This window comes from Numida meleagris, chromosome 2 (genome assembly GCF_002078875.1).
Source record: "Numida meleagris isolate 19003 breed g44 Domestic line chromosome 2, NumMel1.0, whole genome shotgun sequence".
Classification (NCBI taxonomy): Eukaryota; Metazoa; Chordata; class Aves; order Galliformes; family Numididae; genus Numida; species Numida meleagris.
This window is the reverse complement of record NC_034410.1, coordinates 53,233,556-53,259,848: the sequence shown is the minus strand read 5'-3', so window position 1 is coordinate 53,259,848 and position 26,293 is coordinate 53,233,556. Positions and strand designations below refer to the sequence as shown.

General features: G+C 41.6%; 1 protein-coding gene across 7 annotated transcripts in view; it reads right to left on the bottom strand.

Annotated features, from left to right (window-relative positions):
• Positions 1-13,478, bottom strand: part of SLC12A7 (solute carrier family 12 member 7) — a 64,770-nt gene extending 51,292 nt beyond the window's left edge. The window contains exons 1-2 of one of the 7 annotated variants that reach the window (XM_021385722.1): positions 13,223-13,374; positions 236-336 (exon numbers count right to left, since the gene is read on the bottom strand). Coding sequence is in view for 6 of the 7 variants with exons in the window: in XM_021385717.1 (XP_021241392.1) it covers positions 13,187-13,337 (151 nt within the window). In the remaining variant the exon portion in view is untranslated. Of the gene's footprint in view, positions 1-235; positions 337-12,618; positions 12,832-13,186 lie in introns of those variants that run through there. The other 6 variants (XM_021385717.1, XM_021385720.1, XM_021385716.1 and 3 more) reach the window with 6 other exon arrangements.

Sequence of the window (26,293 nt, the reverse complement as noted above, 5' to 3'; positions counted from 1 at the left end):
TCAGGTTTCACCAGGGGAGGTTTAGGTTGGATATGAGGAAAAACTTCTTTACAGAGAAGGTTGTTAAGCACTGTAACAGGCTCCCCAGGGAGGTGGCTGAGTCACCATCCCTGAACGTGTTTAAAAACCATTTGGATGTGGTGCTCAGGGACATGATTTAGTGGTGGGCTGCATGAGTTCGGGTAGTATGGTTAGGTTGTGATTGGCCTTGATGATCTGGAAGGTCTTTTCCAACCTGAGCAGTTCTGTGATTCGATGTTTCTTGGATCCGTTCCAGTAAGAAAAAACTCAGAGTATCATCTCCAACAAACAAGTCTTGTCTAACACACCTTCAAGCTTTAAATGGAAAAACATAAAACAGAGTTTCAATTTTTCGAATCCTTTTTTTTTCCCCCCAGCATTTCCAGCCAACATTGCACCTGTCCAAGGCTCTCTAATACAACTATGAGAAAAGTAACTATACCTACTGTATCACTCTACTTCCTAAAACAGTAAGCTAGCTTTCCAACAGCAGATACATTGTAACAAACAAGTTACAAGATGTCCCAGGGTTGCATGCTAAAGTTCTAGTCTAAACATTATAACTGCTAGGGCCATCAAAACATTTCTCATTAACATTGTGTAATGGCAGAAAGACCAGCAAGATAGAAAGGTGTTACAAAGGAAGGAAAAGGATTACTCACCTGTATCTGAGGATCTAGGTTCACAAAGGAAACCCCACCAAGGAGGGATCTCCAGAAAGAGATCCTTCTTCAGTGCCAGTCAGCCCTTCAATGATGCCGAAGAGAGGTGGAGCCAGGCTCCACCATTTCCAGTCACACAGTGAATTGCCTACACCTGTGCTCCCAGGGCTGACCAGGTCTTTTCCCCAGGTGCTCAATCAGTGGTTCAGGCCATGACTCAACAGTTCCCATACACATTTCCAGACACCAAAGAAAACACAAATGTTGGAATTACACCTGCATTCAAAGTGTTTGTCATAAACGCCAAACATGCACTTGGTTCAAATTCTCATTCCATATTCTATTACATTTTGTTGCCATGCAACATCTGGCCGCTGAGAGGCAGTCTGAGAAAGCGGCATCTGACCTGGAAATGCGTGTGAAACAAAGGTGTGTAATTCGGTTCCACCACATGAAAAAAAAACTGTACCCCCATTGACATTCATCGACACTAGCTGAATGTTCTATGGAGACCAAAGACTGAATGTTGGCACAGTGAGACGGCAGGTTGTGCATTTCAGCAGTGATAACAGTGATGTGAAAGACAAGCCACATTCTGGACAGCCATGCACATTAGTCAGGTCATGAAAGTGGTTCAATCAGCTCATTTACTCAAATTGGTGGACTACGACCAGGGAACCGTGCACAGAGCTGAATAATGGCTTCAGTGCCTTGGAAACATTTGTGACAACATTGGAATACTGCAAAATTTTCACCAGGTGTTTTCCACAAATGCTCACAAAGGAACAGGCAGGCCCTATACTAGTTTGAAGACTGTGAAGCACACTGTCAAACTTGGCTGGACTGTTCTACAAAACGCACTGTATAATCTAGATTTGGTGCCTTCTGACTTCCACTTGTTAGGACTGATGGAAAATTAACTATGCAGGTGACATTTTCCTAGCAACAATGCAGCCATTGCAGCAGTAGGTCACCTTGCTGGTTCACGCATACAAATGTGGCATACAAGTTCTTGTTCATCGCTGGTGAAAATGCATAGCTAATGTAGGTGACTATGTGAAAAATAGCGTTTTGTAGCTGAGAATTTCCTCTACCAAACAGCGCTGTGTTCTTTGAATCTATTGTAGTTTCCACAGAAATAAATAGGAGGCATTACTTTCAGAGCAATCTACATATAAATTCTTCAGCAGGAGTGGGTGGAGTAATGCTAAGTTGGGAGATAACTGCTTTGCTGTAACTTTTCATCCAGCTCAGTGTGCGTGCTAACTATGCAAATGCTTATGCTGTCACTGCAAAGACACTATCAGGACAAGGAAAAAAAACAACAATCCAAGTAAAACCACTTATTTAGCAGTCATGCCGTTATAATTATATCCTTGAATGACAGTGATAGTTTTTCCATCCCTGCATACTCTGAGTTAGACCATGAAAAAATGTCTTGCAGAAGTCTTGTCTTAGGGAAAGTGGTAGAGCAGAGCTTGGGAACAGAGAAGGGAAACAGTCACCTAAGTGATCCTGAATCTGCATTTGGATGCCTGTTCAAGAGATTAAGGACAAAAAAATATATATATTAGACCATCTAATCTTTTCTTCTGTGTTTCCACAGGTTACAGAATTTCTGCACTAGGCTGTACAACTTTGAGAAAGCATGATAAGATTTGACCTTGTTGTTTTCAGTATCGAAACAATAATTGTAGAGTTCTATTATGATGATGATGTTAATGATTTTCAATTAGCAGAAAAATATCAAAGAAACTGTTCCTTATTTCCAATTTAACCTGGCTTTTTTCAAACTTTTTGCTGTAATTTTAGTATACCTTCCAAACATAACAACCTGGAGGACATGCAAGAAAAATTCAAGCTCTAAAAATCAAGTACAGCCTTCTAAAATTAGGCTCAATTGGGCTATTAAAAGAAGTTTAATAATCACCTTTCTACTCCAAGGATCATGCTAGCCCTCTTTAACACAGCATTAAACCAAGCTTGTGCTATTCTATTCCAGCCTGACCCCTAAATCCTTTCCAGATTTACGATTTCCTTTCTGTTCCACACTATACCTGTCATTTATTGCTCACACCCCAAACTGTTCTCTAAACAACTGAGCAACAGGTACCTGTTTTTGTTGTTTGTTTTAAAAAAGGGAAAAGCTTGCACAGTTTTTGAAAACTAGAAAAAAAAGTGTTCCAAAGTAGCAACTCTAAACCACAGCCCATGTATGTTGGAGTAGGTTCTGGTTATCAGGATACAATGAAATGTCCCTTTACGAATAAAAACTATAGTAGCATAATCCATGACGTTAGTATTGGGTCAGATTAAGATCAAACCAACCACCACAAGCTGAAAATATAAAGATAAGATCCCACTTGCATAATGGTAAACAAGTATCCACTATTAATGTAAATAAACAATTTAAGGTTAAAAAAAATTGGTTTAAAAGTCACTTAAAATATCAAAATGTCATGTTCAAGAAAACTACCTATAGCAAAAAGTAAAATTCTATCTTCTATATCATATGTATTTACTTTCTACACATCCAGTTTTATTTTTTATTAGCAAGCAAAAGGACTCAGACAATATTAAAAAAATTAATTTCTTACCCCTCCTACTCCGAAAACAAACATTTTATAGAAGTACTCTTTAAAGTACTAAAATAGACTCAAATTTCCAAAAGTCACTGTCTAATTCAAATTATGAAGACATCAATAACCTTGTTTGAACACATCTTGCCGATCATAATTTTTACATGGGATGAGACTGAAGATTCAGTGCAGTTTACTTCATTCACAGTTTACTTTTTTTAATAAAGAATTGTTTAAATATTTTCAATAAATAATTGACTTCTCCCATTGTTGTAATGACTAGCACAATTTATCTAAATTAACTTGAAAAGCACAACAAAATGTACTTGAGCTCCTTGTAAACCCCTTTACATAATGGAGGATTCCAGGACTATATCCACTTACCTTATCTGCATCACTAAGTTTTAATTTTTCTTTACCTGAGCTATTTTAATCAAGCACAGTATAACTTCCATGAAAGCACACCGTAAGTTTTTAATCAATTCTTTACAAGGCAGCTGGAAGTACAGAATCTGCTACTTCAGTAAAATACTCAATAGAACTATGGTACTGTGTTTTAAAGAAACTCACTTGGATTTTGCCCGTTTTCTTCATTATCTTGTTCATTCATAATTAAGGAAAATCAATTAATCCCTCTCTGATGATTCTTCACATACCAAGAACAGAAACAAACTGATGATTGCTTCTTCCCAGCTTTGTGTAAGACCTCAAATCCTGTTTCTTACTAGTATTGGATTAATCGTGAAACAAGTCATTAAGGCTTCACACAGTGTGAAACAGGCACATGACAGTCAAACTACATGACAGTCACAGAACTCACTGATCAGAATTAAGCTGAAGGATTTCCGCCAGCAATTAATACTGTGCTTAGTGAAACAGGCAGGATCAAGTCACTCAAATCCCATGTCTTTACCTAATAATAAACGCAGCTTAAGGTTTTCTTCCCATTATTCAAATTCAAAATGCTTCCACTAACCAGTAAGAGTTAACAAATAATAGTAACCTAATCCAAAGAGTCATCTACTGTTAAAAAAAGCTGTTTTTATGCATCAAGTACATAGGAATAGATCTTCAGCAACTATAGTTGCTAAACATTGACTTTACAAGGGCAGCACTTGCAGGATACTGAAGATGTAGCAAATTAATAAAACACTTCAAAATATAATCCTAATAATTTTGCAAGCACTTTTTTAAATTTCAAAACACTTGTTTTAGAAAGAAAGAGATCCCTTTTAAACCCTGCTTCATAAGTTGTTAATTCTCTTTCAAATTAGATATATCAATATCAATATTTTCTAGTTTGTGTTACTTTTTATATTCTATAGTAGCCTAAAGCAACTTCATATAAGTGGTTACAATTCATTAAATTGATTTTATTGCTTACAACATACTATTTCCTTTGGTGTAATCTTTTAATCACACCAGAAATCTACTTTTCTATACAATCCTAACACCTATGTAACAAGCAACAACCTGCAGAAAGGCCAAAAAGGGTTGAAGCCATTCCAGGAACATTTCATAAAGCTCCTCTTACAAGAGCTGCTTTAACTCACTGATGCTGCGAAGATCTTCACTCCTGTCACTTTCTGTTTACTCTCCTCAACAACCTCCTCCTGTGGAGGAGCACTTCTGCTAAACAGCTGCACAAAACTAGTCACGTCAGCAGTTTTTTGAGGAATGTTACAGAATTCCCCTTCTGAATCTGAAAGGACAATAGGCAAACTTCCCATTCTTCATAAACTAAGAAACTGAATGTTTCCTTTCTTCTTCTAACGAGAGCATTTGATTTTTTTTTTCAGTAGATACATACTAGTTTTCATAATAAATAAACATTTTCTAAAGAGGTTACCACTCAAACTGTCACCATCCAAAGGCTCCCATAATGATTTCCTAAACAGGCTGGATACTGCTTATTTTTGGCTGCTGTGAGTTAGCTAAAGGGTACAGCTAATTAAGGAAGCTAACTGAGAACTAAGAATTAAGAATTAAATTAGGAAGCAGATACTCTCCCACTGACAGGAGCGTTATTGAGATATGTTTCCCTGTAGGTATGATTCAAGAGCAAAGCTACTTCAGGACCAGAGTAAATACACTCATAACTGCTCGTGAGTTCATTTCTAAAGTAATTCTAAGAGACTGAACTGCCAAAATAGCTTAAACTAAAAGATTTAATGTCTCAAACATTTGGCAGAAGAGATGTTACAGGAGCACCTGCAAGAGACTGAGATTTGTGATTCACCTTTCTGGGGCTAATTTCCAGCGAGGGAGAAGGAAGAGCACAGGCGTACAACCTTACAGTTAAAACTGAACGTGGATTGCACATCCTGATGCATTGTTCAATTTGTTATAGACAACAAGGTTTAAAGTTACCTAGTTTCTGCCAGAACGCTTCTGCCATTAATAAAATACTTCAGTTGATTCTCTGGTGTCACGTCACCTTAAGTTTAGCCCGAGGGTACCTAGAATATCAATCCCCTCCAAGCAGATCTTCCAAGACAGTCCCTCTGTGGGCCCTTACAATCCCTAGACCTTTAAAAACAAATAGGTAACACTTTTCATGCCCCAAAACACATGAATGGTAATTTTCAGTATTAATGAGCTGCCATACCCATTGTATAGATCCAATTTAATGCCTTCTGACTTCCACCTGTTCAGACCAATGAAGGATGGACTATGTGGGGAACATTTTCCTAGCAATTAGTCAGTCACAGCAGCAGTGGAACAGTGGGTCAGCTCTGCTAGTGCAAATTTTTACAAGCATGGCATGCAAGCTGTTGTTCATCGCTGATAAAAATGTGTAGCTAATGGTAGTGACTATGTTGAAAAATAGCATTTTGTAGATGAGAATTTACCCTATTAGTGTTATTGTACTCTTTGTATCTGTTGTTGGAAGAAGGATCCATCAAACTACAGGCCTGTCATTCTGATCTCAGTATAAGAGAAGTGTATGTAGGACAACCAGGGGATCAGGCCTAACCAAGTATGGGTTTGTGAAAGGCAGATCCAGCTCGACCCACCTGATCATCTTCTAGGATCAGGCGACCTACTCAGCTGATAAGGGAAAAGCTGTGGAAGCGTGGACATAGTCTACTTAGACTCTATTAAAGCCTTTGACTGTCTCCCACAGCATTCTCCTAGAGAATATGGTAGCCCAAGGCTTGGACAAGTTTCTTCTTTAGGTTAAAAACTGTTTGGATGGCTGGGTCCAGAGTGGTGGTGAATAGAATTAAATCCATCCGGTGACTGGTTCATGAATGGACTTCCACAGGGGTCAGTACTGGGGCCAGCCCAGTTTAATGTCTTTATTGTTAATGGGGACAAGGAGATTGAATACACCCTCAGTAAGTCTTCAGACGACACCAAACTGGGAAGAAGTGTTGATCTGCCTGAGGGTAGGAAGGCCCTAAAGAGGGATTTGGATAGGCTGGATCAATGGGCTGAGGCCAATTGTATAAGCTTTAACAAGACCAAGTGCCAGGCGCTGCACTGTGGTCACAAGCAACCCCATGCAACACTACAGGCTTCTGGCAGAGTGGCTTGAAAGCTGCACAGAGGAAAAGGACCTGGGGGTATTTAGTCAACAGAAGGGGGGGAATAGAACCCTGAGGATTAGGGCATCCAAAGAGGACCAGAGGCCCTATGTCAAATTGACAGTATACCAGTCCCAAAAAATATATACAAAGAGTAACTGCAATAGTTGAAACAGGGGCTGAGATGTCTGTAGTCCACGGTGACCCATCAAAGTTTCCCAGTAAATGGGCTATTCCAGGAGAATATGGGGGAAAAATGATCCCTGTGACACCAACCTGGTTAAAATTGGGTGTTGGATGCCTACTTCCTTGGGAGTACAAAGTATCTATTCTACCAGTACAGGAATATATATTGGGCATAAATATACTGTGGTCACTGACTCTCCAAACTTATATTGGAGAGTTCAGGTTATGAATTAGGAGTATTAGTGTTCAGGCAGTGTATTCAATTCTGCGGGGCTATGCAAAGCATGAACACGTTTCAGTGCCCCAACTGTGCTGGATCACTAATACAGAACAGCACAGAGTCCCAGGAGGTCAGGAAGAAACCACTCAAACAATACAGGAATTAGAAAAAGTGGGGAACATCAGACCAGCACATAGCTCCTATATCTCCTCTATATGGCTGGTACAGAAACCAGAGGGGATCTGGTGGATGACAGCAGACTACAGAGAAATGAACAAGGTCACTCCACCAATTCACATTGTACTCAATACTGTCACCCTCCTGGACACGTTGAGTATGGAGCTAGAAACCTACCACTGTGTCGTAGACTTAGCTAAAGCATTCTTTAGTATTCTCATCGCTAAAGGATCACAAAACCAATTTGCATTCACATGGGAGGGTAGGCAGTGGACCTTTCAGGTCGTGCCACAACAGTACATACATTCACCAACTTACTGCCATAATTTGGTAGCCTGTGACTTGGTGGGATGGAATAGAACAGATAATGTCAAATTATATCATTAAATCATCAATATAATGATAACTACTGCCTCTTTGGAAACACCTGAAAAAGCTGTAGGTTCACTATCAGACTACCTTCAAGTGAAAGGGTGGGCTATCAACCCACAAATGGCTCAAGGGCCCAGACTGTCAGTGAAGTTTTTGGGAGTCATCTGGTCAGAGAAGAGACGAAAGTCTTACCCAATGCCATTATAGATATGATACAGGCATTTCCAATATGAACTACAGCAAAACATCTACAAGAACTTTTGGGCATCCTAGGATATCAGACAACCTTTATACCCCACCTTGCACAAATCCTGAGGCCTCTGTATAGACTAAGAAAGGCCAGTTGTGGGATTAAGGATGGATGGAAGAAGATGCTTTCCAGCAGGCCAAATTAGCCATCAAACAAGTATAGACACTTAGTATATTGGATCCTACTCTACCTGCCAAATTAGACATGCATGTAACCCAGGAAGGATTTGGGTGGGGACTGTGGCAGTGTCAGGGCTCCATCCACACCCCAGACAGGTTCTAGTCTCAGGTTTGGCATGCAACAGAAGAAAGGTATAGCCTAACTGAAAAACAGTTATTGGCCACCTACTCTGCCCTGCAGGCAGTAGAGACAGTAACACAAACAGGAGAGGTAGTAGTAGTAAAAACAACACTACCTATTCAAGGGTGGGTAAAAGATATATCACATACTCCTAAGACAGGGTCTGTTTAGGCCCAAGCCTAAACAGTGGCACACTGGGTTGCCTATCTAGAACAGTGAAGTCACTTGTCCTCCTCACCGTTAAAAGAAGAGCTACAAAAGATACCAGGCCCAGTGATGTGCCACAGTGATGCTCCTGAAGAGACCACTATCGCTCCACCAGAGAGAAATCCTAGAAGATGCCTGGTACACGGATGAGTCCAGCAAAGGAAATCATAGTAAATGGCAAGCAATTGCATACCATCCCTCAAGTAAGACCATCAGGTTCAAAGAAGGAGATAGACAGAGTAGCCAGTGAGCTGCACTAAGGGCAGTGTGAATGGTTATAACCCAGGAACCAGGTCACGGTGCACTGTACATCTGCATGGATAGCTGGGCAGTCTACTGAGGAGTTATGCTTTGGATTGCACAGTGGGCCCCTCAGGATTGGACTATCCAAACCTGATCAATCTAGGGCAGAGACATGTAGTTGGATATATGGAACATGGTTAGGCATAGAACAGTATACGCCTACCACATATCTGGACAACAGTCCAGGCCGACACTGTGGAATGATCACAGAATCACGGAATTGTAGAGGTTAGAAGGGACCTCCAGAGATCATTGAGTCCAACCCCCCTGCCAAAGCGGGCTCCCTACTTCAGGTTGCACAGGTAGGCGTCCAGACAGGTCTTTAGTATCTCCAGAGAAGGAGACTCCGCAACCTCTCTGGGCAGCCTATTCCAGTGCTCTGTCACCCTCACTGCGAAGAAGTTCTTTCGCATATTGGTGTGGAACTTTCTGTGCTCCAGTTTACAGCCATTTCCCCTTGCCCTGTCCCCACAGACCACTGAAAAGAGGTTGGCCATTTCCCTTTCTCTCCCACACTTAATATATTTATAGACATTAACCAGATCCCCTCTCAGTCTTCTTTTCTCAAGGCTGAACAGACCCAGGTCTCTCAGCCTTTCCTCATAGGGGAGATGCTCCAGGCCCTTTATCATCTTTGTGGCCCTTGGCTGGACTCTTGATGATGAAGCTGACATACTAGCTTGGATAAAGTGACTACAAGATTCACCAGTCGAGAACATAGCCCAGTAGCTACATAACAAGTTGCGACATTCTGGACAGAAGACCATGTGGACAGCAGCAAAAGCATGGGGACTGCCTGTTCAAATGTCAGATGTTGTCCAGACATGTCAAGAATGCAAAGTGTCCTCCAGGATGCAACTGAGACCCTTGCCAGAGAACAACATCCCTTGCAGAGATGGCAGGTCAACTACATAGGCCCTCTCCCTCTATCTGAAGGGGCCAGGTATGCCTTCACCTGCATTGACACAGCAATGGATTAACACAGGCCTATCCAGTGTCAAAAGCAAATCAAGCCCAAACTATCAAGGCATAACTAAATTAATGGCAGCATACAGGACTCCCCAGGTCATCAAAAGCGACCAGGGTAAACACTCTACAGGAACAACAGTACAAAAGTGGGCCAAGGAAAATAACATTGAATGGCAGCTCCATCTGCCTTATAATCTGATGGGAGTGGGCTTGATAGAGCAGTATTACGGCATTGTAAAGGCCACTCTGAAGACTGACTCCCAGTCCTTGCAGGGGTGGACTAAGAGACTACACAAAACACTGAGAGATCTGAATGAAAGACCCAGAGAGACCCAGTGCTCTGCATATGTTACAGATAAGTTGGGCCTCCCCACTTAGGATCAAAATTAAGAGAAGCGATATACAACTGAAACCCCAAGTTGGAACACTAAATAATCTTCTGTTCCCTGCCCCTGAGAATCTAGAACCAGGAACCCACAAGATAAGATGGCCTTGAGAAGTGCAAATGGGGCCAAAATGGTGTGGCCAACTTGCATCATGGGGGTGATTATTAGAATGGAAATGAATGGTAATACCACAAGTAAGTGGCACATGGCCATCAGAAATTATAATACACACTCCAATTTTTATCACAAAGGGTACCCTAATTATGTCACTCTGGCAGATCAGAACTCCCCCTTTGGTACCTAACATAATTATTCAACTGTCAATATCAGACTAAAGGGTGTGGTATAAAAGGCTGGGGCATGTCCAAGTGGAAATTTTGATGCGGACAGGAATATGGCACGTATTTTACTACGGAGGGCAGATCTGCCTCTTTTAGTGACAATTAAACATCTATTCTACTCTCCCTGAGATGCATAGCCTGCCAAGACAATCAAGAGGCAGAAGCAGCAGGAGTTCCAGCATCACTGAAGAATTATCATGATTTCTTGTTCTTCAGTGACATTTTACGATGGACTTTTGAACATCTTTCGCAAAAGAAGCTGGAAGGACTTATCCCACAAATATTTGATATGTTGAATGTCTAATGAAAAACTAGTCTGGTCATTTCAAAGTTTTGATAGATTTATACAACAGACACTCATTACTGATATATGTAAAGATAAGGAAAAAAAGCCAGAAACTCATAAGCTTCATTTACTACAACACATTCCTCTTTCTTCCCTGCTTTTAGCAGTTATTATTTCTGAACCACCCTTCCTTCATGTGTATCTACCTCCCCCAGCTCAGGTACACCCAGGCACACCAGCTGCCCCAGGGGCAGCCCCAGCTCCCCTACCTCCCCCCAAGGGAAGCCTCCTTCCACTCAGCAATCAGCTGAGTATCTACATGAAGGAAGGGTGTATTTTTCCATGTATTTTTATTTTATCCTTCATGTGGAATTACAAGGGCATTGATCAACACAAGCACATACAAATTCCCCCTGATACCTTGAAGGTTGGAGCCTAATAACTACAATTGTATCGTTCAATTGATACACTAATTTCCACACTTGCCCTTCATTCTTCATCACAAACCCTACTTTAGTCAGTACTATAATCCAAACAAATAGCCATTCACCTAAACTTTCCCCTTTCAAACATGTACAGGTACCACATAAAAAGAAAGTTTCAGAATTTCATATATTTATGAAGGAGTGAAGAAAATACAATAAGAAAATCCCAGCTTACTCTACGGTCACGTAGGTATCAGTAGAGAATGTCTGAGTAAATACACAGTATGGTTAATAAGTATCTTGGTAATAAATCACCAGAAATGTTTTACTGGTGATCCAACAGCTTACAGTCTGTTTCTACTTCCTTCTAAAACAATTTAAAAAAAAAAGGAAGAAAACGCAAAAAAGAACCAAACACAAAAGAAACCACTACTGCAGACAAGTCAATTCCAGAACAATTACTCACCATTTACATCAGATAATTCAACTAAAACAGATAAAATTCTAGAATAGCCCGAACAATAAGATCATTTGGTTGTATAGACTACGGGCGATCCAAAGAGGAGTGTCTCATTCCAACTCTTTTCTTACTCCCATCTCTGCTCTTTGCTGTGTTCTCCCTCCACTTAGTTACAACTCTAGCAATCATCATATTTTTTGCAGCACTCATTCAGCTCACCTCTAAAAACAGGAGAAGCATGTTTTTGGCCACTGTATGAGTTTTGTTTTCTGCCAGTTTAGCATAAGCCTACAGATGGGCTTAACCACGCTATCTTTTAGCTGTGGTTAATATTAACAAATCTCGTATTTTAGGATTTTTTAAAGTTCTGAGAAGAATGAGCTAAGGATAACTATTTGATTACAAAGCATTAATCTAACAATGTTATGCATTACAGGTTTACACAGTACACACATCCATATAATATCTCAAGAAACATCAAATATATTGTTCATTTCCTCAACCCATGAATTTGAGTACAACATTTAGTCTCTTACTCAACTCAGAACAAGTTTTGACTGTACATACAGTGTCCAAATTACCATGTACAATTCAACCAGATTTCGTACTGCTAGCAGCAGTTCAGGGACCATACCTGGAACTGCTGCTGCAACATGCTCTGGAAAGACCAAGTGTTCAGGGCTCCTCAGCCAAAGGAAGAGTTACTGCTTCCCTAGACAAGCCTTACTGCCCAAGGGAGCAAAGCACTTATTTTACCCATCACTGCTTATAGACAAACATTTATCCTGTCACAGAACAGGCTACCCTGAAGAGTATCTTGCTTACAGCATTACAAAACTTCACCTCAGGCTCCATTCTGCTCACCTTGGCAACTTCAGGGGTGAGGCCTAGCAGAAGGCAAGGCTCCTAACACAGTACCGTCAGGCAGCAAAAACTTATCTCACCTAATAAGACACGGATGCTGGTGTAAAGGCACATGGCTGGCTCTGAAACAATCCAGTTATGACTGCACTCTTCTCCACAGCTAGAAACTTCCACCTTCTCTCCAGTATACTCTAGCAGGACTTGACTTTTAAACAGAGACATACTTTCTATGCCTGCCTGCGGCGCTGGTTACTCTTGTTCTCCTCGGCAAGTGTGAGCATACACAGCCGGATACCTGGCTCACCGCCCTCAAAGGGCGGCAGCGCCGGTACACGCTTCCCAGACCGCGAGCAGCGCCACTCCCGAGCTGACCCGGGAGTACTTCCTCGGCCCGGCCAGCGGCAGCTGCAGCAGCGCGTGGAAATAGGAAGGAACTCTCAGCCGCCTCTGGCACTGGACTTTCACCCTCTCCCGAAGCGCACTTCCTCACTAATGTAGGCAGACCCGAGACCACTCACTACGGAAAGGAAACGTATCCGCTCTAACAGCCAGCACGGCCCCAACGGGAGAGATTCGGCCCGCTTCGCACGACCCGGTAGCACCAGCAACCTCTCTCCCCCTAACGCAGAGACGCGGCGCTGCGCTCACCCAAGTGCCTGGCGCCGCCCTGCTGCCCTCTCTCACCGGAGCCCCGGTCCCTGTTGTCCTCTTCCTCCTCCTGCCGCCACGCATCCTGCTCCACCAAGTCCCGCTCCTCGCCCTGCGCCTCTACAGGCACTACGGTGAAGTTAGTCGGCATGAGCGCCCTGCCGAGCCGATCACGGATCCCGGAACTCAGTAGCACCTCCTCCCAAGGTAGCGGGCAGGGTAAGCTTAGCGCTACCGCCTCCCTCACGTGAGAGCCATTTCCTCAGGCAGCAGGAGGTGGTGACACGCACTAAGCCACCACCTCCTGCTACCACCGCCCCCTTTCTTGACTAAAAGCACTAAGGCCGAGGCTCTAATGCAAAAGGCGGGGCCCGTTTGGGGGTGCGCACGCGGGAAAGGAAGATGAGAGACGCCTAGGTACTGGCAAGAGTAAGAAGGCCCAGCTGAGTGCCATTGTGAAAACAGCCTGAGGAGGGTGTCTGTCTAAGGGCTTGAAAGCCAAACGGAATTATTCAGTTTTGTTTGCTCTCTAGCTATGGCTGTTGGGCATGAAAGAAGCTGCTCCTCCTTTGTCAAATCTTGCCTTACATATGTGCCTGCAGCACTAGGACTGCTAGGCTGTTGATTCTCAATTTACAGTAGACAGAAACTATCTTCCAAAGGAAACTAGGGCCAGACTGCAGGGCACTGAACCTCTAAGGGATGACACCATCCAGAAGTGCTAATCAGGATCTTTGCAGATCAGCTTTTGGATACTTTTGGAGAAGAAAGTCTTCTATTTTTATAATTGTCAAATGTAGATGGTTCCCAGAAGTCTGCTCTAAACAACAGCTGTGGGTTGCAGAGGACAGCAGAAGGTTCCATGATCCATGCTAGAGTGAGCATATAAACTCTGACCGACAGTGAAGCAACTTCCAGGAATCAGTGGATGGGCTAGTAAAAAAAATTAAGTATTCATGATGTAGCATTAGTGATGAGCTGTAGGTCTTGATTACCCTAAGCTTCCTTCCCTGTGTAGGGAAAAAATTGTAAAAGCAGGTTTGGAAACTTGAGCCTTCTTTTCTTTTTTCTCCTGTTCTTCTCCCTTCCCAGCAAAGTGCTATAACAGAACAGAAGGATTCAATCAGTCTATATCTATGCCTTTTGTAAGAGGACTCTGATGGGTTTGTGGATCCCATACCTCAGTGGGATATCTACCTAACACACTGTTTGAGTAGCACCCTATAAAGGAGAAAAGACCTAGTCAGCCCTGGGAGCACAGGTGAAGGCAATTCACCTGTGTGATTGGAAGGTGTAGAGCCTGGCTCCACCTCTCTTAGACCTCATTTAAGAGTTGATTGCCATGGAGGAAGGATTTCTTGCTGGTGATTCCTCCTTTGCGGAGTTTTTCTGTGAGCCTAGATCTTTGGAGACAGGTGAGTATTCTCCTTTTTGTTGCATCTTCTTATTGCACTGGTCCTGCTGCTGTTACAACAGTGAAAAAGGTAAAAAGTATATATAGATGGTAGAGTGGTAAAAAATTCAGATTGTAGTATTTAATTCTGATTAAACCTGACACAACTTCTAAGTTTAGGAAAGGTTAAGAGCCAAAAAATGAGAGACTTCAGAATAAACAACTTTTGAATGAACAGAGGGACTGCTTTCTTTTACAGCTTTCTTCTGTTGTAAATGTGGCGATCCATATGGTGAAGAATAAGCGTAATTTTGTAGAGCAAGGATAGTAAGATCAAACAGGAGAGTGGGTTGTCCCCAGTTACAAGGGGTACCCTCTAATATGAGAGCTGTGTTTTATAAGCCTCCCAATTTCTTTTTGCCCAATGTAGACCATAGCATGGGAAAAGAAACTCAATTCTTATGTTGTTTTTCTTCGTCGTTTCCCTTAAAACAGCATAAGAGAAATAGTGTCACAATACATGCCAAGTTTAACGCTAGATTATCCTGACTGTACCCTTCTAGGGATAAGAAATAAAAAAAGAGCAAAGGTAGAATGAGATTAAGGCATTGTATAGATCTGTGTCAAAAATACACGCAGTTGGAAGATGCATTTCATCCTTAATTAATGAAACATTACATCAGAGTTTTGCTAAATACATATATGTAAACCCCAAATCTTGCAACTTCTGGCATGATCACTATGGACCACCACAATCTTTTTGTGTAGCAAGATGGGAAATAAGAAAGGGGAGCTGAAAAAAGGTGCACTTAAAAAAACTTTGATCTTATTGCAATCATGGAAACTCAGTGGGATGATTCACATAAATAGAACACCACCACAGAGGGCTATAAACTTTTTAGAAGGGATATGCAAGGTAGGAGGAGTGGGTAGGGGGTGTTGCCTTCTGTGTTAAGGAGTAGATAGACTGTGAAGAGCTTCCTCTGAGAAACAGTCAGGAACAGGTGGATAGCCTGTGTGTTAAAATTAGGGATAGGACTAATGAAGGACAGCTGGTGTTCAGGGTCTGCTGCAGGCCACCTGATCAAGAGGAGCCTGTTGATGAGGCCTTCTTGCTTCAGTTGAAAGAAGCTTCATACTCCGAGGCTCTCATCCTGATGGGAGATTTCAACCACCCAGATATCCACTGGCAAGACAACGTGGTGAGCTGCAAGTGATCCAGGAGACTCCTGGAGTCTGCTGACAATAACTTTCTGACTCAGACTTTGGACAGACCAACCATAGGTGAAGTGTTACTGGAAATGGTGCTTGCTAATGTGGAGGAGGTTATTAAAGATATTAATATTGAAGGAAACCTGGGCTGCAGCAACCATGCCCTGGCTGAGTTTGTGATCTCAAGGAATGTGGTACTGCCAAAGAGTAGAGTCAGGACCCTGAACTTCAAGAAAGAGATCTTCAGGCTGTTTAAGGAATTGTTGAACAAGATCTTCTGAGAAGAAGTCCTTAGAGACAAAGGAGCTGAACAGAACTGGCTACTCTTTAAGGATGCCTTTCTGAGAGTGCAAGAGCTCTTCACCCCTCAGAATAAGAAAGCAGGCAAGGAAGGCAGGGAACCAGCATGGCTTGGTAAGGGCCTGCTGGTCAAATGGAGGGTAAAGATGGGCAAGTACAGACAGTGGAAGCAAGGGTGTGTCACCTGGGAAGAACACAGGGATGCTGTCCAGACTTGCAGAGGTGGGACTAGGAAAGACAAGGCACAGATGGAACTGAACTTGGTGAGGGATGTTAAAAACAACAAGAGATTCTGTAAGTACATGAGTCAAAAGAAACAGGCTAAAGGGAGCTTACGTCCTCTGTTTAATGGAAAAGGAGAACTGGCTACGGAGAAGGCTGAGGTACTCGAGTTCTTTGCCTCAGTCTTCACTGGCAGCCAGGATACTCACATCCCTGAACCTCTCAGTGGGAACCTGGGGAGCATACTCTCCCCCACTGTAAGGGCAGAGCAAGTCTGAGACTGACTCATGAGACTGAATGTGTAGAAGTCCATGGGGCCAGATGACGTGCATCCTAGGGTCCTAAGAGGGCAGGCTGATCTTGTTGCTGAGCCACTCTCTATCATGTTTGAAAACTCATGGCTGTCATGTGAAGTCCCCAGAACTGGAAAAAGGGAAACATCACTCCTGTGAAAGGGAGGAAGGAGGACCTGGGGAAGTACAGGCTGGTGAACACGAGGCTCTGTGCTTGGGAAGATCCTCCTGGAAGATATGTTAAGGCACACAAGTGATGAGCTGGTGACCCAAGATAGCCAGCATGGCTTCACCAAGGGAAGGTTGTGCCTGACCATTCTGGTGACCTTCTGTGATGGAGTGGCAGCATGGCTGGACAAAGGGAAGGCACTGGTGTCATCTACCTGGCCTTCTGCAAGGCCTTTGACATGGTCCCCCACCACATCCTGTTATGGTTTTATGATTTGTTATTGGTATTCCACATCATGTAGTGTACTGGGAGTTGACGAGTTAATGCTCCAGTTCCATATATTGTTGATGTTTCCCAGTACCTGGTTCTCAGAAGAGAAGAACAACTCCATTTCCCAGAAGACTTTCACTGTTCCATTTCCATTTTCTGGGGAAAAAAAAAAGGGACGAGACGTCCCTTTTTTCTTTTACTGCTTGTCTCTGCAGTTGTGTGCTCCCCAGCTGTCTCGCCTTCAGCATTAGAGTAAGGCCTTTGGTTTTTGGACACTCTCTCATTTTATTTGATTTATTAGCTTCAATTCCAATTATATTGTATTATATTGTGTTATCTTGCATTCTGATGTCATATTTAGTAAATTAACTTTCCTCCTCAGATGTTGATGCTGTTTTGTTTTTAGGCCCATCTCCCTACCTTTCCCCCTTTCTCCCCATCCCCCTTTCCCAGGACATGGTTTCTGTGGATCCCCTTGCCACTTTAGTCATGGAACTGGGCTGAATTGGCCTGTAAATGGTTGACACATCCTTATCTCTAAATTGGAGACATAGGGATTTGGAAGGTGGATAAGGAATTGGTTGGAAGATTGCAGCCAGAGGGTAGTTGTCAGTGGCTGTGTGTCCAGGTGGAGGCCGATACCTGTTGTCCAACCAGGTGTTTGTCTTGGGTCAGGTACTCTTTAACATCTTTATCAGTGACACAGATGATGGGATTGAGTGCAACCTCAGCAGGTTTGCTGATGATGCCAAGCTGAGCAATGTAGTTGATACAGCAGAAGGAAGAGATGGCATCCAGAGGGACCTTGGTAAACTCAAAAGGTGAGTCTTTGTGAACCTAATGAGGTTCAACAAAGTGAAGTGCCAAGTTTTACACTTGGTTTGAGGTAATCCTAGATATGTATACAAACTGGGAGGAGAACTCCTTGAGAGTAGCTCTGTGAAGAAGGACTTGAGGTTCCTGGTTGATGAAAAACTTAACATGAGCTAGCTGTGTGTGCTTGCAGCCCAGAAGGCTAACAATATCCTGGGCTGCCTCAAAAGAGACGTGGCCAGCCTCTGTTTAATTTATTAGTTCTTGCCTTCAGCCTCTACATCTGCTCTTTCCTCTTCTACTTTTGCCTGTCTTTATCAGTATGGTGAGTTGCTGGGACACCATGGTACCAAGTTCCTGTAGTTTGTCATGTTCTATGGGAAACACTAAGGGAATATGAATTGTAACACATCCCATCTTTTCTGATGATGAAACTGAATGAGATCAACCCCTCCTATGAAAAATGCCAACCTGTGTTCTGGTGAGTTGAACACTGCTGTCTTGGAGCTCTTCAGAGTCTTAATTTCTGTTCATCCTTGTATTGTTTCACATCTCTTGCAGAATTAATTTTTCCATTCTTTCCTTCTCTGTAAATTCTTTAATAACAGCCTCATTCCATTTTTCATGCATTGTTTTCTTTCTGCTTTTTTTATCTGGGTAGCTTTTCTACAGGGAAGCAAAGTCATGCAGTGCTCTTAAAACCACTCACAGTAAAAGAAAAAGCATGGTACAAACTTGTCTGCAAGATGAAGGTAGGAACACCAATGTTTGCTTAGTACACTGGCATAACATTTACATGCATCCCTTCCTCTTTGCCATTGCTAAACCACTGCAGTGCAGGCGAGGAAACACTGGATTTCACTCATCATGGAAGTATTTAAAGCAGTTGTGCCCCCAGCCTGACAAAATGAATAGTCTCTGTGTTCTTTCAATAGCTTCTGGGAGGAGACACAGTGCTATAGACTTTAAGCAGTAGTATTGAAGATTAATTGTTGCCAAGGTTTAAATTTGTTGTAAAAGTTCCGTTATGCTCAATATGTAAGGAGAACAGAAAAATATTAGAAGTATGTATTGTGTTATTAAAGGAGCAATACTCAGTCAAATGAATGGCAGGTAGAATCATTACAATAATACAGTAGACTCATAGACTTACAATAATACTTCAATACTACTTTGCTTTAACTGTGTTTTATTATTCTGCTGACACAGAGGACTTGACAAAAAAAAAACCAAGGCATAGTGTGTAACTTTTTCCTCTGAAGGAAGGAATGCTTAACTCAGTGCTGGCAGCCCTTTCTGTCCATTAAGAATCCTTTATTGTTGAGCAGCAGTACTCTCTGGTTCCCTTATATACACCCTCTGTAACTGAGTCCTGATTTCTCTACTGCACAGTACTATGGTTACAGTAGAAAGAGTAAGGGCATAGCTTCTATCATATTCATGTAGGTTACTATTTTGGGATAGCACAGCTGAATCTCCTCAAGTAAGGAGGAATGCTTAGAATCAGCCTGAAGGAGTATGCTGTGTAAAAAGTTATGCTAAAAGTTAGCATGCTCCTTCTGTTCCTAATTAAAAAAACTCTTGACAGTTACATGCCATATTTTTCAATCTGTCTTCTAGATGAGGACGCTCAGTGGATGTGCGAAATCAGGGTTTTCCTCTGCTTTGCCTGAATTGCTGTTTATCTTTGCAAACAGGCTGATTCTTTATGTGTTAAGTTGCCTAAACATCAGCATTAAGGAAATCTTGCAAACTGAAGTCAGGTATTGATTGAATCAAGAAATATGCTTGTAGTGTTAACTAGAAAATAAAGAATGTTTATTCTGGTCATGCGTGTGTGTGTAATATCATCCTAGTTGAACATTTCTTTATCTTGTAACTTGTCCATTGTCATCAAATGAGAATAATTCCACTGTCTGTGGACTCCACAGTGGGTTTAGGAGTGACACAGTAAATGCATCCAATTTACAGCTTCTGTAGATCACAGAATGTAACGTCTGAGAATTCTAAAAACAAAGAGTGAGGAAAAAGGTTTCTTCCAAAATGCTGAGTGTAAAAACCTGAGATGTTTGTTACAGTTTATCTCTCTTCCATTTAATTCTATTTTGCTTCTCTGCCGATACCTGTGATACAGACAAGTTGAAAACCCACACAAAGATGACAGTAAATATGTGTTTGCTTATAAAGAGATTGAGAGGTTCACTTTTAGATATGCAAATGAGAGACCTAGTTTTGCAGTATTTTTCCTTGGATGCTGTCTTTCTTTTCAATTGGAGGGTTGTAAAACAAAGTTGGAAAGAACAATGAAGTTCTATGAACTATAGTTTTCTGTGACAAACTGTCCAATTATTTCTCAATAAAGAGAGGAAATATCCTTTGTGTTTGGAAAAGTTGGCCAAATTCAATTTTCAAACTGATATGGAACTTCTAGCGTAAATGAAACCTTCCTATAACCTAGTGCAGTGGCTATGATTACGTCAAATGTGATTGATTACTAAAACTGTTATATCATGCTGAGACACTAATTCATTTTTTTGCTTCATATTATTAAATCAACCAAATAAATATAAAAGCTCATATCTATATTAGATTTACTTTAAAAAAATAACTTTCACAACAGTTGAGAATGCGTAATTGCAGTGGATTATTTTTCTTAACATAAACAGTGAATATGTGACTCACCTTTGCCATAATGCTGTATACTATCATCCAGTGAACTACGGTTGGAACAGCTGGAAGAAGTATGGTTTAGTGAGCATGGTGGTTATGGGCTGGCAGTTGGACTTGATGATCTTAGCAGTCCTTTCCAATGTTACTGATTCTATGATTCTAAGAAATAAATGGAATTGTTCACATATGGTTGAAGTACAGAGGCAACTGATGCTAGAATGACATCTTTTGGTGAATGAAGAGCATGGAGACAAGAACTGGGTTTTAGTTTATTAAAAAAAAAAAGAAAAATGACTGTAAATCTATAACAAATACAACTGTGGTGGATTCCAGGAGAACATTCTATGTTGTGCCTGCTATCCTGCCATATAGACTTTGATCACACTTAGAGATAGTGTGCTGCAAACTTATTGACTGAGAAATGCTAATTTGTTTTAGAACTGCTGTCTACATGTCTACTACTGCTTGTTCTCACAGGTTTTCTTTGGAGATAAAACTCAATACAGGCTAATTTTGCCCTACAGGAATAAATGCTTGTGCTGTAATGCAGAGGTGAGTGCTGATTTGTGCTGCACCCTCACTCATTACACCCTCAGCTGTTTTCTAAACAGTTTGGGATACTGTTTGCATAAGGTTGGGTGCTGAGCATAGCCTTGTAAGTCTTCATGGAATATCACCTATTTTGTAACCAGGAAGATGGCCTGAGCCAAGGAAATTATGCTTAATTTTATTTTGAGAATAAACAGGAGGGCACTGTTTTCCCTCAGCAGCTCATGTGGCAGTGGTTTTCTGAAGTCAGACTCATTAACCCATAGATATAGACAGTCTGGTCCCTCAGTGCATACAACCAGAAGAATTTCAGATCTTTAATTCTCAGTGAAGAACTAGAATGCTTGTGTATTTTTTTTAAATGTAGATAACTAGAAAGCAACTATTATTCTGGCTGGAAATATTTCGCTACACTGGGATTCAAGTTTTCTGTTTTTTTTTTCTAATATTCCTATGAGTGCATCTACAATGAAATAAAATTATTTTTGCATCTTTACTTGGTGGTGACCTCTTAAAAATAGTTGGCCTTGAAAGGAAAAGGTGTGTATCTTTCTTTAGCTTATTGGTTTAGCTCTGAAAATCTTAGTAAATATTTCCAGAAGAGCTTATCAGTATTCACACTGATAGAAAAGACAGATGATATGACAATAGTTATATTTGAGTTGCCAAGGTGTATTATTTTCTGTCCCTCAAAGCAGGTCTTATGACCAAACTGCCACCTCATAAAGAACTCACCTTCCCTTATATTTAGAGAAAAATGATGAAAACTATAGTTCTGTCACTAATGTGAAGGGGTAACTATGTCATTACTACTTTTCCTCTCTCTTTTCTTTTGTTTAATAAAAAAGAAATCATCTCTCACAATGACCAACAAACTTTTAATAGGACAGCTTTGTGCTATTAAGAGTCCTTTCCTGACAGAGTGACAGACTCATTTAAATGTTTCATAGTTTTAATGTATGCAAAAAAAGTGTTTTGCCTTCCCACTTCATGTTTGTACATACTTTGTATTACCTAGGTGAATTTCAGTATATACTTTACAGAAATTGTCTTATCTAAGCATATCAAAGCTGTTGTACTGAAAACCAAAACACTGACTAGTTTATATTTTGTAATGTTATAGTTATACATGAGTCAACTTCTCCCAGAAAAAAATAGCTGTCATCCTTTCAGCTAGGATAGTGTCATTTTTACTCATAATGTCTGGTATGATGCTCTATTTTGGCTTTAGGAGAAAAACAACGCTGATGACAGTGATGTTTTAGTTGTTGCTGAGCAGTGCTGCACAGAGTTAAGGACATTTCAGTCACCCTCCTGGGCATACTGAGGAGGGAGCTGGAGACCTATCCTTGTGTCCTGGATCTAGCCATTGCATTCTTCAGCATCCCAATTGCTGAGGAATTGCAGGACCAATTTGCCTTTACATGGGAGGGTAGGCAGTGGACTTTCCAGGTCCTACCACAAGGTATGTGCATTCTCCAACCTTCTGCCACAACTTGGTGGCACATGATTTGGCAGAATGGGATAAACCCAATGATGTAAAACTATATCATGATATTGATGATTTCATTTTAACCTCTTCCTCTTCAGAAGTGCTGGAGAAAGCGGTAGGCTCGTTGTTGGCTTACCTGTAGGAGAAAGGATGGGTTATCAACCCAAAGAAAGTCCAAGGGCCTGGATTGTCAGTAAAATTCTTGGGAGTTATTTGATAAGACTAAAGTCTTACCCAATGCTATTATTGATAAAATCCAAGTATTCCAAGTACCAACCATGGTGAAACAATTAGAGGAATTTCTGGGCATACTGGGATATTGGAGTACCTTCATACCCTACCTTGTGCAGATCTTAAGACATCTATATCGATTAACTAAGAAAGGCCAGTTGTGGGATTGGAAATAAGCAGAAGAAGATGCTTTTCATCAGGAAAACATCAGTTAAACAAGCACAGGTGCTAAGTATATTTGATCCAACTCTCCCCACCAAACTGGACATACATGTGCCTCAGGAAGGGTTTGGTTGGGGATTGTGGCAGCACCGGGCTCTGTTTGGACCCCTATTTGTTTTTGGTCCCAGGTATGGCATGGAGCAGAAGAGAGATACAGTATGACTGAGAAGCCATTATTGGCTACCTATTCTGTATTGCAGGCAGTAGAATCAATAGCACAAACAGCAGAGGTAATAGTAAAAAAAAAAAAACCTGCCTATTCAGGAGTGGGTGAAACATCTGGCCCATATTCATAAGATGGGGTGGCCCAAGCCCAAATGGTGGCACGCTGGGTTGCCTATCTGGGGCAGTAGAGCAGTTTGTCCTCTTTGTCACTGAAGGAAGATCTGCAGAAAATACTTGGTCCAGTGAGGTACCCTAGGAGGTTTCTGTCATTCCACTGGGGGAGAGTCACATACAAGAGGGGAAATATCTAATTCCAGAGAATGCAAGGTACACAGATGAGTCCAGCAGAGGAAACCCAAGTAAATGGTGCGTGGTAGCACACTATTCTTCAACTGAGATGATCTGGTTTGAAGAAGGGGGGCTGATTTATAAGCAGCGTGTATGGTTATAACCCAAGAGTCAGGTGATGGTGCACTCAGCATCTGCACAGATAGCCGGGCAGTCTGCTGAGGGCTCACACTTTGGGTTGCGCAGTGGGCCGCACAGGACTGGACTATATGTGCCCAACCAATCGGGCTGAAACATGTGGATGTGTATATGGAATGTGGTTAGGCATAGAACAATATATGCCTATCATGTATCTGGACACAAGCCCATACAGTCACCTGGAAATGAAGAAGCCAACACAGTGGCTTGGGTCAGATGGCTGGAAGATTCACTAGCAGAGAATGTTGCACGCTGGTTGCACAAGATGTTGCAATATGTGAGACAAAAAGATAATGCGGGCAGCAGTAAAAGCATGGGAACTGCCTGTCCAAATGTCTGGTATCATCCAGGTATGTCATGACTGTGAAGTTTGTACCAGAATGCAACTGAAGCCACTACTGGAGACAACAGATGACATTGCTAGAGGACACAACCCCTTGCAGAGATGGCAGATTGAGTATATAAGTTCCCTCCTTTAGTCTGAAGGGGCCAGGTATGCTGTGACCTCTGTTGATACAGTGAGCGGACTACTGCAGGCCTATCCTGTACCTTGAGCAAATCAATCCTACACCATCAAGGCACGTGCCAAGCTGATGGCAACATATGGTACTCCTTAGGTCATTGAGAGTGACCCAGGAACATAGTCTATAGGTGCAGTGGTACAGAAGTGGGCTGAAGAAAACAACACTGAATGGTGTTCCATCTGCCCTATAATACGATGGGAGCAGGCCCAGTAGAACAATATAATAGCATTCTAAAGGCTGCTCTGAAGACTGACTCCCAGTCCCTGCAGGGGTGGACCAAATGGCTGCATGAATCATAGAATCATAGAATTAGCTAGGTTGGAAAAGACCTACAAGATCATCCAGTCCAACCATCCACCTACCACCAGTAACCCCACTAAACCGTGTCTCTCAACGCTATAGCTAAATGCTTCTTGAACGCCTCCAGGGACGGTGACTCAACCACCTCCCTGGGCAGCCTGTTCCAGCGCCTGACCACTCTTTCAGAAAAGTAGTATTTCCTCCTGTCCTGCCTAAATCTCCCCTGGTGCAACTTGAGGCCATTCCCCCTCGTCCTGTCACTAGTTACAAGAGAGAAGAGGTTGACCCCCAGCTCACTACAACCTCCCTTCAGGTAGTCATGGAGAGCGATAAGGTCTCCTCTGAGCCTCCTCTTCTCCAGACTGAACAATCCCAGCTCCCTCAGCCGCTCCTCATAAGGCCTGTGCTCCAGACAGCCTACCTGCAAGTACTTAGTCTGTTATTGCCAAGAACTTGTCAGAAGCAATTTGCTTCTTTGTGAGCAGAACAACAACCATGGAACTAACTTAACTATCTCCAAACTTTATTTATGTGCAAATTAACTGGAACTAACTTTATCTGCTAAACAAAATCTGCAAGTTTTGTTATTTTTCTGTATTATGAAGTTTCATAGTTCAAGTCTTATTACAGTTTCTGAGTTACTGATGAAAATGAAGTTTATCGGCTACTTATTCCTTCCTCAAACAACTGCAGGGGGGCAACTGATATTTCTCAGTAAACAAAACAAGTCAAATTTACTTTTTTTTTTTTAAAGGGAAATATGTTTCTCTGGAACACTAAGGTTGATCAAAATCGCTCAGGCTTTTGGCAATATTCAACAGAGTATTTCTATTCAGGAAAGAGGAAAAGGAAGAGAGCTTGCAAAGAGTAAGAGACTAGAAGTCTTTCCTGAATGGTTTAATGGTAACTACAATTGAAGGAAAAAGTCCATCGCGTCCCCAGGGTGGAAGAGCAGAAATGTGTTCTGCTTCCTGTCATGCAATAGAGCAAACGTTTGTTTGCCAGGACTTTTTAAGTGTTTCTTTTTTTTTTTTTTTTTAAAAAAAAAAAGGTAAGTCATTAAAAAGTTAAAGAATGAAAATAGGGAAAATGAGTAACAAGTCCAGTTTCTCAGATTAGCACAGCAATTTAGAGGAATAATTACATGAAGTTGTGGTGGGTCTTACAAATAAGCTTTTGATGTAGCAGTAATGGATAAGCCAAAGCAGTATTACAATTTCCAATGCAGGAACTGATGCCTGGATATTTAAACAATTGCAGAAATGACCCACAAAACTGTTTAGTCCAGGAATGGAAGAAAATGGCTCAGAGTAAAAAGGTTAGAAAAATGTTTTCTATTACTAAAAGCATGAAATGACTGGAATACAGTATGAGATGAGTTTTGCAAGTAGATAATATAGGGTACTAAAGGTAATTAACATAGTAGAAAATCACGTTAGAATCAGATAAGTATCCATCATCAGCTTAGTCCTGGGGGAAATTAAAGGTATCATAAGTACATCAGCCTGGTCAAAATTCTGTAATTTTCCCTGTAAGCTTAAACTTAATGAATTTAAAAATCATTATAGCCATCTCTAGTCCTACTGCTTTTCCTGTTCTTGGAAGTCTGCAGCAATTATTGAACATAAAAAGAAACTGTGATTTTCTGGGAGAGATACAGTCTGTGCTGGCAACTGAGTAGGACAGCATCCACACAGATCAAGCCATACTTGCAGAATATTCTTTCTTTGAGGACGTTATGCCTTTAGAGAAGAATGCAGTGAGAAGTCACGTTTCTTCCAAATGGTACTGAAGAT